This window comes from Oenanthe melanoleuca, chromosome 12 (genome assembly GCF_029582105.1).
Source record: "Oenanthe melanoleuca isolate GR-GAL-2019-014 chromosome 12, OMel1.0, whole genome shotgun sequence".
Taxonomy (NCBI): domain Eukaryota; kingdom Metazoa; phylum Chordata; class Aves; order Passeriformes; family Muscicapidae; genus Oenanthe; species Oenanthe melanoleuca.
The window spans coordinates 16,018,621-16,030,686 of NC_079346.1; the positions used below are offsets into that span (position 1 = coordinate 16,018,621).

At 42.8% G+C, this 12,066-nt stretch overlaps 1 protein-coding gene across 4 annotated transcripts in view; it reads left to right on the forward strand.

Moving 5' to 3' along the window:
- RAD54L2 (RAD54 like 2) overlaps positions 1 to 12,066 on the forward strand; it is a 67,413-nt gene that overhangs the window by 25,857 nt on the left and 29,490 nt on the right. The window contains exon 1 of one of the 4 annotated variants that reach the window (XM_056501216.1): positions 8,382 to 9,127. The exons of 2 other annotated variants lie outside the window; for them this stretch is intronic. In XM_056501216.1, coding sequence (XP_056357191.1) covers positions 9,094 to 9,127 — 34 coding nt within the window. In that variant the 5' untranslated portion in view covers positions 8,382 to 9,093. Of the gene's footprint in view, positions 1 to 8,381; positions 9,128 to 12,066 lie in introns of those variants that run through there. One more of the 4 variants, XM_056501219.1, reaches the window with a different exon arrangement.

Genomic DNA, 12,066 nt, shown 5'->3' on the forward strand with positions numbered 1-12,066 from the left:
TGAAAGAGAAATCAATTTGTAGTTGCCTGGGCAATTTCTTTGTCTAATCTGATGAGCAGTTAACACCATACTTTCTACAAAGTTCATTAGCTCCTGTAGTTATTAAAGCTGAAATTATTTTGGAAAACTATTTTTAAAGTCACGTGGAAGTGTGGGTTAATATTTCTTTGAATGATACATGAATGCATCCTTGAGGTACAGAGATCTGCTGCTCATTTTGAAGATGGTGTTATTTATGTGCTTCCCACCCCAAAGCATTCTATCTTTTCTTCTCCCCGACAAAATCCTGGAACAAAACAAAACTGGGCTGTGTAGGAGTCCCCAGCTGGATGTGTGTGGTTGGGAACAGAGCAACTTTCTGTCATTACTGGGGAAGAGAGGAAAGTCTTTGGTATAAATCTGTTCATTTTACAGGCTCCTCCTCCTCAAACATGTGAGTTTTTGCTTTTTGATTGTACTTATTCTTATGAATTAGGTCATGTTATACTTACCTGTATGAAACTGAGAGAGAGGCAGAGTATGGAGACAGTCTCCTATCTTGCTAAACAGTATAATTCTATGTCATTTTATATCCATATTTAGAAATGCCCATCCTCCTGGAGATAAAAAGGAGGGAAAAAAAGAAACTGCTGTTAGAAAGTAATTTCCCTGAACTTTTTCCCTGAAATGCATAATCCTGCTGGTGTTGGTAAACAGAGATTTGTTCCAACAACCTGGAACCTTTAGCTTTCTACTTTAGACCAGAATGCACAGCATCTTCTCTTAGGAAATACTGATTTTAAGTTGTCCCTCGTATCTGCTAGAAAATTAGATTTACTCTTTAAGAAAAGGAGAAGCAGTTAGCTACTTAATACTTTAATCTCTCTACTCCTTTTAGAAGGAGACCTTTCACAGCTGTGTCTCCAGGTGGCACCAAGGGCTGACGGGCATCCCAAGGTCGAGGCAGCCTCAGAGAACAGAGCTGCTCTTTGAGGAACCCTGCTTCCATCTGCTGTAGTGTGTGACACAGTGGCCTTGGTTGCTGTGTGCTTCCTGCCTCAGACTGCTTATGTTTGCTTTGATCTCCTCTCCTTGTTTAGCTGGAGGCAGGTGCTGGGGCTAAGGAAAGGCACAAGCCCATCAAAGTAAACTTGGAGCAGAGACCAGGCTCTTTTTGTTGTTTGAAAGTGGATGAGTTGGAGCAAAAGATAGGGAAAGAAACAGAAGGAAGGACTTTCCTAAACCTAAAAACACTGAAGATAATAATGAGGGAGGCTTTAATTGTAAATTCCTCTGTGTTCTGTATGTACCTGTGCCAGAGTGGTGAGTCCCCATAAGTCATAATCCTGCAGTTTAATCTGCAAGGGGTTGTTTGCAGTGCACAAGGTGGATTTCTTGGGGAAAGGGTAGGGTGATGATTGGCATAATCTCACTTTTTCATTCTTGATGGATTTCCCTATGTAGATTGTTTTATTTTGATTACTTGGGGCTGGATGCAGCTCCCTCTAGAGCCCACCAGTACTATTTCCAAGGAAGCTGGAGGGGCAGATCCTGGGGGGAAACAGACCTCTGCTCAAGTCTAGGTTTGTTGCCTATGCGAAGGTTCTGGTCTTAGTAAAGAGCCAGATGCGAACTTCCGTGTACCACTGTGCACTTTGATGTTCTTTAAAAGCCAGGTAAGTTTTCGTGCTTGTAGTAACTTTATGTAGTCTGTCTTCCAAGCCAGTAATTGCCTGCTAAGAGAGTGGCTTGTGTGGTAACATAAGAGGTATGAAAGCAATCACTGCCTGTAAAATAATGTACTTGTCAACCAATATCCTGTCTATTGACATGTGTTTAAACTTAATCAAATTGTCATAGGAAACTGCATAATGTTAAAAAATTATTCTTATGCATCAGAATGTTTAAATGTACTTTATCATACAGGTGCAGAGTGTTTGGCTCAGCCTCAGATGGTTGTGGGTAACTCAGTAAATGTGCATCCAATTGCAGACAGTGGATGCATTTTACAGGTGATGTACTATAACTAAGGAGTTGAGGAGGTTTTTGTTGTTCTCTCAGTTCCTGAAAGTGATAAGAGCTTTGTATCACTTTCTGTGTCCACAAACCTTATGCTCGTGACTAGTGTTGTTTTCCTAAAACCCAAAAAATTAGGAGCTGGCTGGCTTCTATGTTTCCATGATCCAGCTGAATAAAATACAAAATATGCAGTTAGTTTCAGAGGTAGAAAGAGACAGGGATGGTAGCATTCACAGTTTTAGACGTGGTTACTGAGTAATACTGAAGGGTTACATTGAAACTGCAGAGGTTTGCCTCTCTTTTAGGCAAAGCCCCACTGATTGTCTCGGAACTTCGCTTCGTTACAGAAGGCTGCAATTTTACCCGTTGTTTTTATCCTGGTGGTTTCCTGGGAGCACGGTGTCTGTGTGTGCAGTCTGAGGGGCTTGGCCCTGCCCAGCCAGCGAGGGTCCCTGTCCCCAGCACGTTGTGCAGACCCTGTTGCACCCAACTTCCTTGAACTGGATTTATTGGATTCACTAATTGGTGATGTTAAAGAAAAATCCTCTTGGGTGCTTTGCTGGCAATAGCCAGCGCTTGGTGCTTTGTTATCTCCCGAAGCTGCAGATTGCCTGTATAGGCATTGTGTAGTGTTGGGGCAGTTTCGGTGGTGGGAGGGCGGTGGAGGTCCCTTCTTTCCCTACAGGTGGAGGTCCCTCGCCTACAGGCTGTTCTCCAGTAAATCAGGGAGGAGTGTGGGAGGAGTGGTGCCTGAGCTTCGGGGGCTTTATTGACTGACTCCAGCACTCCAACTAACCCTGTGAACTGGGTTATTGCCGGCAGGGTGAGGTGTGGCCTGAGGGCTGTGGGAAGGAAGGATGAGACGCTGAGGAGCGCTGTCCCGCAGCCCCCTGCGCAGGGGATTGCGGAGTGCCGATTTTGCGGGTCAGTGGCCGAGCCTTTGCCGGCTGCCGGCTCTGTCCCAACGCCAGGATTCCTTCCCGGTCTCCCCGGCTTGTCCCCGGGCAGGCGGAGGCTCCGAAGGAAAGCGTCGGTGACTCCCCTGCCCGCCTCGCAGGCTCTGTGACAGCGGCTTCCTTTTTGAGAGGGTGGCACGGAGTCTGGCATAGTCTGAGCGTTACATAACGTGGAGTAATGACTTGCTTTACTTCTTTAAAAGGAGGTGATGACGCCAGAGCTCTGCTTCCTTCAGAGCCGCCAATTGGGCGCGGGGACTGGCAGATCCCGTGAAATGATGTGGTGTTATAACCAGCTACGCTTTTCCCCCCTCTCTTCTCCCTCCTTCCCTTTGATCTATTGCGTATGATGGAATACAAAATAGAAATCTTTCTATGCAGTTCAGGAGCAGCCCACGACCGTGGCTCTGCATTTTCTATATATATGTATCTGGGGTTTCTCAAATGTTTTTTTGCCTCTGTTTTATCTCTTCTCTTAAAACTGTCACAAATGTGAGAGTAGCATGAAGGTGTGGGGAGCAGGGTCAGCGAGTGAGCAATCATTAACTGAACAAAGAATTGCTCCGAGTGATCTTCCTGCTTTTCTGATAAGCTTTGCTGGATATAGAGGTTCTGCTTTATTGGCCAAAAAGATGCTTTTTTCTTTTCATAAAACCAGAAGGACAGTCTCACTGCTCCTCTGACTTGTTTGCTTTTTCCCCAATGTATGATTGCGATTGTCAGCTTTGTACCACACCTCACCATTGCTAATAGATACTGTATTCCCTCATCTGCAACTTCTGAAATGGTGATGAAATCATATGGAAACTAATTAGCAAATTTGTAATGTGGTATTTTCCCTCTTGAACAGGTTAGGAGTGGCAAAGTCACTTTGCCAAGTTCACCTGACAGGTATGAAGAAGCCAAAGTGAAAATCCTCTGGTTTACATTTTAGGCACCCGTTTTATGTTTAAATGTGCTAGATGAAACACTTCTTTGATGTTCATATGAGTTTAAAGCCATGCAAGGGGTCCTTAATTTCATTTTCCTCTAATTTATGTGGTATTGTGCTGGTTTTAATGACTGGTTAGATAAAATGTGCATGTAGCTATATGTTATATAAGTGTAATATTAAATGAAAGTGTGGAAGGAGGTGAGGAACTGTTTTAATTAAATTAGAAATATTATTCAGTTTTTAAAACATAGTATCACATCAAAGTTATTTCCTGTATTTATCTTTTGAACTTCTTGCTTAGGCTTTAAAGAAACTGCAGCACTGAATTTTTGAACTTTTAGAAGTGTCTGGTTCATTGTTTGGATCAAAATATTTTTTTATTAAAAGTGTTTTGTACTGCAGATATTTAAAATGTCTTGTTCACATTTTCTTCAATATGCAGTTCACTGACTCAGCCTCAAAAAAATTCTAAGTAGGAGTCAGAGGACTTTATTTTCACTTGCAAATATGCAAATAGGAATGAGGCAGGAGAAAAAGCTACAAGATAAAATCTTTTTGGACTAGGTGAACAGAAACTTCTAGTTTAAATCTCTGTCCAAAGAAATTTTGCAATTAAAACATCTGCAGGTAATCTTCATCTATGTAAAGTATTTAAATACTTGAACTGTTAGAAGCAATTTAAAAGTGGTACTTCTGTGTACTCAGCTTGTGATTTATGTCGAATTTGCACATAGCTGAAAATGAATGGAATGAAATTAAAGTTGTACCAAAAAACTCTTCAGTGGTGCATAAATATGTTGTGTCATCTACATCAGCAGAGAAATTTAGCAAGTTATAGACATGAGGAATCAGTTTCTTGTATTTGGGATTGCAACTCAATGGATTTTAATTTTGATTAGAATGATGATAAATATCTATGATATAAATTCTTCGACTTTGAATCATTACGTCTTGTCTAGTAACAGCTTGTTTTCTTTGGTACATTTAAACAACCTTTGAAAGCCTTGGAATCTCAAGCAGTGTGTTTTGCCACAGTGCCAGTGTGAAAAGCAATTGCAATAGGCACTGCATTGTGTCACTTCCTGTGTTTTGTGCAATTAGATTTTTGTTACATTTTGTACAACTTCCCAACTTCCCCCCACTTATGGTTTCGATGACTTTGGGAAAGAAAAGACACCAAGATTTATATGAATAAAATAAAATGAGAAAAAAACAGATTTATCAAATGTTTTGCCTTATGGTTCAGTCTAAAACTCACTAAAGTCAATGGAAAAACTCCTCTGGGTTTCCATGGTTGGTTTAGATCTTATAAAAAATAATTTTTATTTGCAGTGCAGTGTTTGTTTAAAAAGCAAATGATTCTCAAAGCCCAGAAATACTCAGTTGCTAACACAGAGTGTTGTGGAGTCCAAGTGTGATTCTGTCTGACTGTTCTGGGTGGATAAACAGCACCTTATACCGTGTCCAAGTCAAACCTGGTATTGTTGAGTGTTTTCTGTGTTGCTAAAACAGCATGGAAACTGGGACAGGGAAAGTGGCTGTAATGATGTGTATGTGCTACTAGCAGGTGCTAATCAAAAGTGAAATGTGCTGTCAAGCCTGGTTCACATTCAGTAACTTACAAACAATTTGGGTTAATAGGCAGCTTCCCTGTGCAGTGGAGGTCAGTGGGGTGTGCAGGAGCTGGTGGATGTGGAGCATGGCTGGGAGAAAGCTGTGAGGTGGGGAAAGGTCTGTGCAGCCAGCATGGAGCAGCTGAGGGTGGGCAAGGAAGGTTTTTCTGCTTCATGGGGTGGTGATGAGGATGAACAGCCTGGAGAGAAGGGAACCACCCCAGCTTGCAGGGACCAAGAGCAGGGGGGCACATCATAGACCCAGGGCTTCTCTCTGATGCTGTCCTCACTGGGCTTGGATCAGGTCAGTCTTGAGCAGTCATGGAGCTGCTCAGCCTGTGGAGCAGGGATTGGGAGGTTCAAGGTGGACAACAGGCATGGGACTGGGGAAGGAGCTACTCCAACTTGAAGGGAGTGCATGGTTTGGGACAGTTTGTTGAAATTTATTTTGTTTAGCTGACTTCAGTTTGGTAATGTTCTTAGCTATATAGAGGAACTAGTGTCCTGAAACATTTTACAGTCAAGTATGAAAACACATACTTCATAGTGTTTTGATTTTTTTAACAGGTAATCTAAGTTGTTAGCAAGGGAATCTCTCATATGACAAAAGCTTTTTGAGAAGCCTCTTGTGACATATAGCACAGTGTGTACAATTGCAAAGAGCTTGTGGTTTGAGATGAGGAAGGTGACTTGTGACAGCTGTGTAAGATTTCAGACCCCATAGGGGAGGGAGAACATTGTTCCTTGCAGGTAAGACTGGTCTCATGGAAAAGCTATTCAGTAAATGGACTTACCTGTAACAAGATTACTTTCCATGAGGAGATCATTTTATAAACTGTTTCAGACAGATCTAATTCTTGGTTGTGTGAATATGTATTTGTCCTGGCTGACAGTGGTGGCCTCACCAGCAGGCTGTTGTGAGTAGAAGAACTAGAAAAATTCTTTTTCCATTTTGCACACTAAGGTGAAGAAGCAAATTCCCTTTTATTGCTGTGTGCAGGAGGACAGGTATAAGTTTCCTTTTCCCCAAGTATATAGAACTTCCATTTTTCTCATGCTTGACTGCTGTAATATAGCTGTGTTGTGGTTTAACCCCAGCTGGCAGCTCAGCCCCACACAGCCACTCACTATGCCCTGGTGGGATGGAGGAGAGAATTGGAAGGGTAAAAGTGACGAAGTTTGTGGGTTGAGATAAAGATAGTTTAACAGCAAAGCAGAACAAGGAATTCACCAACTCCTTCCCATGTTCAGCCATCCCCAAGAAAGCAGGGCTCCATCACAGTAACAGTGACTTGGGAAGAAAAACACCATCATTCCAACATCCCCCCTCTCCTCCTCCTCCTTCCCCCAGCTCTATATGCTGAGCATGACACCATATGGGCTGGGATATCCCTGGGGGCACTTGGGGTCAGCTTTCCAAGCTGTATCCCCTCCTAACTCCTTGTACATCCCCAGCTTCCTCACTGGTGGGGCAGTGTCACAAGCAGAAAAGGCCTTGACTCTGTGTTAGCCCTGCTCACCAATAGCAAAAACATCTCTATTATCAAGTCTATTTCCAACACAAATCCAAAGCATAGCCCCATACTAGCTGCTAGGAAAAAAATTAACTCTCTTCCAGCCAAAACCAGCACTACATGCTTTGCAAATACCCACTTGTATTTACCCAGTACTTGTTTTTAAATCTTGCTTTCCAGTTTCATAAATATGTTAGGTCAGATGCTGAGGTCATGTTTGCTTATTTATTCCAACTGTACAAAGTCCTTATAAGGCCTGTTACAAGATCCTTGGCTATGCACTTTTTTAATGTATTTGTCCCTCTTTTCCTCCTTGATAAACATTGTTTGCCAGCCAGGCTGTTTGAATCTGTGACATAGGTGAAAGGCTCTCTTGTAGAGGAGTGTCTTAATTGTAATAGAGTTCTTTTTTTTTTTTTTTTTTTTGTAATATTTATATAGTTCTAATTATGAAAAAGCATCTTAGCTTTGTTTCAAAGTTGTGATGTACTCTGAAGCACTGAGGGTGCTTTGATGGCAGCAAGCATTCACAGTGCCCTGCTACCCTCTCAAATAAAAGGTCAAATAAAAATGATTGGAGTCACACAAAGGGGAACTGGGCTCTGCCCTGGCAGACTTTTAGATCATCTTTTGCTATTGTGAGTGCAGCTCATTGTCCTGGAGTCCTGCAGGCTGGGCTGGTCGGACACTGCCTGCTTTGGGTTTCTTGTGCATGTGCTGGTTTTCCCAGCGCTCCCTCAACACTTGTTTCAATAAACAGCTGACTTTGTTACATGGACAAATGCTCACTACCAGCCAGCTAATTTCATTACATATCTCTCAGCCCAGGCTTGCTGTTTATTACTGGCATTAGATATGCCTGTGAAGGGCTTTAAAGGACTTATTCTGCACTTGTTTATTCTCTCTCATGCCTATCCTGGTGCAGGTGAGTGACTGGGACAAAGGCTCACTTAAAGTAATCTCCCACTCCACAAATTCTGACAAATACTTTCCTGAAAACTAAGAAACTTGCAGTGGTCTACAAGCTGCTTCCACCTGTTAGTGTGCAAACAGGTTACCAGCTCCATCAAATTGCTCAAGTTTCAGTCTCAGTTGTCCAGGTTTCTTGCAAATTAGCAGGCATCATGCAAATAGCTCATAAAATCACAGTTGTTTTCAAAGCCAGAAAGGCAGTACTCCTTTTTGCATCTCCTTCCCACCCACTTTTCCTTCCGTGCTCTGAAACTCGGAGCAGAGTTACGGTCCTGCGTGTCCCCTGCTCTGAGCTCCTGTTGTCTGTTGGGATTCCCCTTGCGCGGGGCCCCACCGGAGCCTGAGCGGTTATGTAAGGATTTTTATTTTATTCTCAGTCTTGGTCTCTGCCACTAGTTGAACTGGATCACAGGCTGAGTGAATGGGATCTGATCTGTACGGCGTGCAGCTCTGCTGCTCCAGAGGAGAGAGACCTCCCCCGTACACGCCCACTCAGCCTCGCTGCTCCTCTCCTCTCTTCTAAAACTCTTTTCCCAGGCATAACTGAGATTGTTCCCGCTGATGGGAAGCACATAAGGAAGCCAAAGCGTCCCGGCAGCACAGCTCCAGGCATCGGTCCCCAGTGGAGCAGCAGCTACCTCGGGCAGGGCTGTGCTGCTTGACTCTCCAAGCAGGGGAGGAGATAGTGACAATTTTTATTTAGGCTGAACACGAGGCATATTTAACTAGTTATATAACAGTGACCCTGGTCTGTCTCGGCTGGGTGCAGGGAGGATATATACGTACTGCTTCTCGTCACACCAGCTGGGTGGATTCAAGCACTAGGAGCTATTTACCAAAGTTATTTTCAGAAACTTTAAGTGCAGGTTTCCCTGCCTATATCCTGGACTGTCTTTATCAGGAGTTTTTTCCCGCCTGCGAACTGAACAGCCAGTGAGAGTGGATTTAGTGCTTGCTGGGCTGTGGGCAGAGATAAGCAGTTGTTAGGAGTGACTGGAAACTTTTGTTCTGAAGACCCAGAGACAAGAATAGCAGAAGAGCTGAGAGTGTGAGGCCACGTTGAACAAGTGTGCAGGCACAGAGCTTGCCTCGGTGCACTGAGCAGCATGCTACTCTTGGATGAGTCTCAGCAGTTTCCAGGTAGGATACAGGTGGGGGATTTTGTGGGTTTATTTTACTTTCTTTTTCTCCTTTGTTTTCTTTTCCCTCTTGCTTTCCTGTTACAGACCATTCATTTTCCCACCCCTGGGCTGGAGCACCCCACTTAGTGGCTAGTAAAAAGCATCAGGAACCAAGACTCTTCTGTAGGTCTGAGGTTTTAATGTGCACCCTTACCAGGCAGGGATGAAAGAGGTTGAGATTTCACAGCCTTGCAGTGCCTGTTGGCCTGATGGAGAGGACAGGAGAAGGAACCTCACTCTTCCTGTAATTCTGAAGTCTTTGGTGATGTGACATTCTGGCTGTTAATGTTTCTGCTGCTGTTGTGTTGTAATGCTGCGAAAGTTATTTTTTCCGAGGGAGGAGGCAGTTGTTAATAGCAGTATCATTTTATACCCACTGTCCTCTCCCCCACCCCCTTTGACTTTCCCTGTATACTTTCCCAGCAACATCCTACTTGATAAGAGTTTCAAGAGCTTCTTTTGTCAGTGACTTGCTGACTTGGGCAGCAATCTGAGCACCAGGCAGAGCTGTTGGTGCTTGCTCCAGATCCCCTAATTAGTGCCTAAGAGAATAAAAGCTACTTGGCTCTTTTCCCCACTATCAAATGGAAGATGATGGTGAAATCCTAACAGGAGTTTACAATTTGGGGATAGCTGCCATCTAATTTGTGTGCTAGTGGGAGGATGTTGTGTGTTGGAGAAAAAAACTTTGTTCACATTCAAAGAACTTTCTAAATTTGTAATTTAACTTCTTACTTTGAGGTGAGGTACTTTGTGGTGCCAAGCTTCTTCCATGTTGTTCATGTGGCAATACCTCCAAAGTCATGCTGTGAACCTAACAGACTGATCAAAAATGGTCCCCAGGAGTTCCAGCTCTGGATTCCTGGTTTATTACAGAAGTGCAGTGTGGTTGTCATGAGGAGTTTTTACAGAAATAACTATGCAATATTTGTAACCCATTAGTGGAAAGGGGGAGTTCTAGAAAAAAAAAATCCATCTTATTTCTCTGGCTGCGGTGGCAGGACAAAGAAGCTAATTCTGGAAGAGTGTGAACTGAAAAAGAAAGGAATTACAGTAGAAAATGAGTTTGGATAAATGAGGAATCTGGGTGATGATACAAGTGGCTTATGTAACTTAGTCTAGATAATACATATAAAAAGAGAAGACGGGGAGAGAAAGATGCTTTTGGAAGTGAGACTGTAGGTCACAGATGGAGGGAGAATACAAGGTTAGAGGCCTTTTAAAAATTTTGGGTAGAAAGGTATTTATACAAAAGCAAGAGAGCAAAAGTGCAAATTAACTCCTCTTTGTATTCGTCAAGCTGTAAAGTCTGGAGCAAGTCCCTACCAAAGTCTCTAGCAGTAGAAAATTACCTCTCTACGAGGAAGCTTTTTTAACTGATCTAATGAGGTTCTGTTCTGGCTGGTAGATCCAGGAGAGTCTCCATCACACTTCTGCATAGCCCTCCTGTCCCAAGAGAGGTGATAAACTGTACAAGGTCACTAAGTGAGTCTGTGCAGAACTTGCACATCATGTTCTTCACTGGTTTGCTTCAACCACTGAGCAATGTTTCTTTTCTTCTCTGGTTTATATGGCTTTTCTTCACTTCAGGTGCCTGAACACTTCTTTGGGGTCTTCAAAGTAGCAAGCACCTGTATGTGCAGTGCTGTGATACCTTTTTGTTATTTTAAAAATGTTTCTGGAAAGTTAGAGCAGATTTTGATTATTTTATGGTAGCACCCACCAGCTAGTAAATCAAGGTTTGTTGCAGCACGCAACCTATCCCCCTGTTGTCCTGCAAGAAAGATGTCTTTTATGTAAAGATCCTTGTTTCCTCCTGATATACACATATATTTATTTTTTGACCATAGAGGTAATTGTCATTTTAGCAACCTTAGGAAAGAATAGGTGCCTGCTTCTTTTCCAGGCTGTAATGTGCTTAGCTTTTAGGGTGTTGGGGGGGTCCTTGTGACATCGTGACTTCAATTTGTGTGAGTCTGATTGCCACAAACAACTTTGCAGACTTTTGTCAAGCTCCTTTAGCAGCACCAATACTTTGGAAAGGAAAACTAGAAACAGATTGTTCTTTCAGCGATGGTGTTTCATCCTGGTCTTATTAACTTTCTCCAGTGCTCTCGGTCACTTTTCTGGCTGCAGTTGATGGGAGAAGTGCCAGTGGAATGCGGTGGCACACAGGCTCAAACTCAACAATTTGAATTTTTCTCCCAAGTGATGCCTCCCTCATTAAACAGAGTCCTTAAAAATTCCTCTGAAATTACTTTAGAGACTGAGGCCGAAAAAGGGAATGTAGCTGAAGTTGTGCTTTGTTACAGTTCTAAAAAAAAAAAAAAATCCACACCTGTGGTTTTTTTTTTCAAGTAGGGAAATTATATTTAAGGAGAAGAAAGAATTGTTGTTTAGAGCATAGGACAGGGAGCCAACAACTTGAGTTACTCAGCACTGATGCCTACCTCATTGCTTTGATTTAATTTCCTCCTCTGCAAGATGGACAGGAGGGTGTTTCACAGGTTACTGTGAGGAGCTCATCATGCCCATTAACTCCTTTGACACTGACTAGGGTACAGATGACACTATTATAATTTTGAAATTACTCCTCTGTTATACCATTGCCATCAGGAAGAAAAACAAAGGAGCACTCAGATGCTTCAGGATGCCTTGTGCTGGGATTATTTCCCATGCTGCTCTTTTAAATTATGAGTTATTGTTACCTGTCTTCCTGTCCTTGTTAGCAGGTCCTGACCAAAGCTATGGTGTGAGTTTGAGGCAGAGATTAAAGTTCAATTGGTGCTTGTTGTTGGTTTGCCATTTTGGTAGCCTTAGAAGTGTGTGGCAACAATAATCCCTTCTTTATTATTTCTCATTGCTCTGAGGGTATACTGGTATAAAGCTACAACTCCC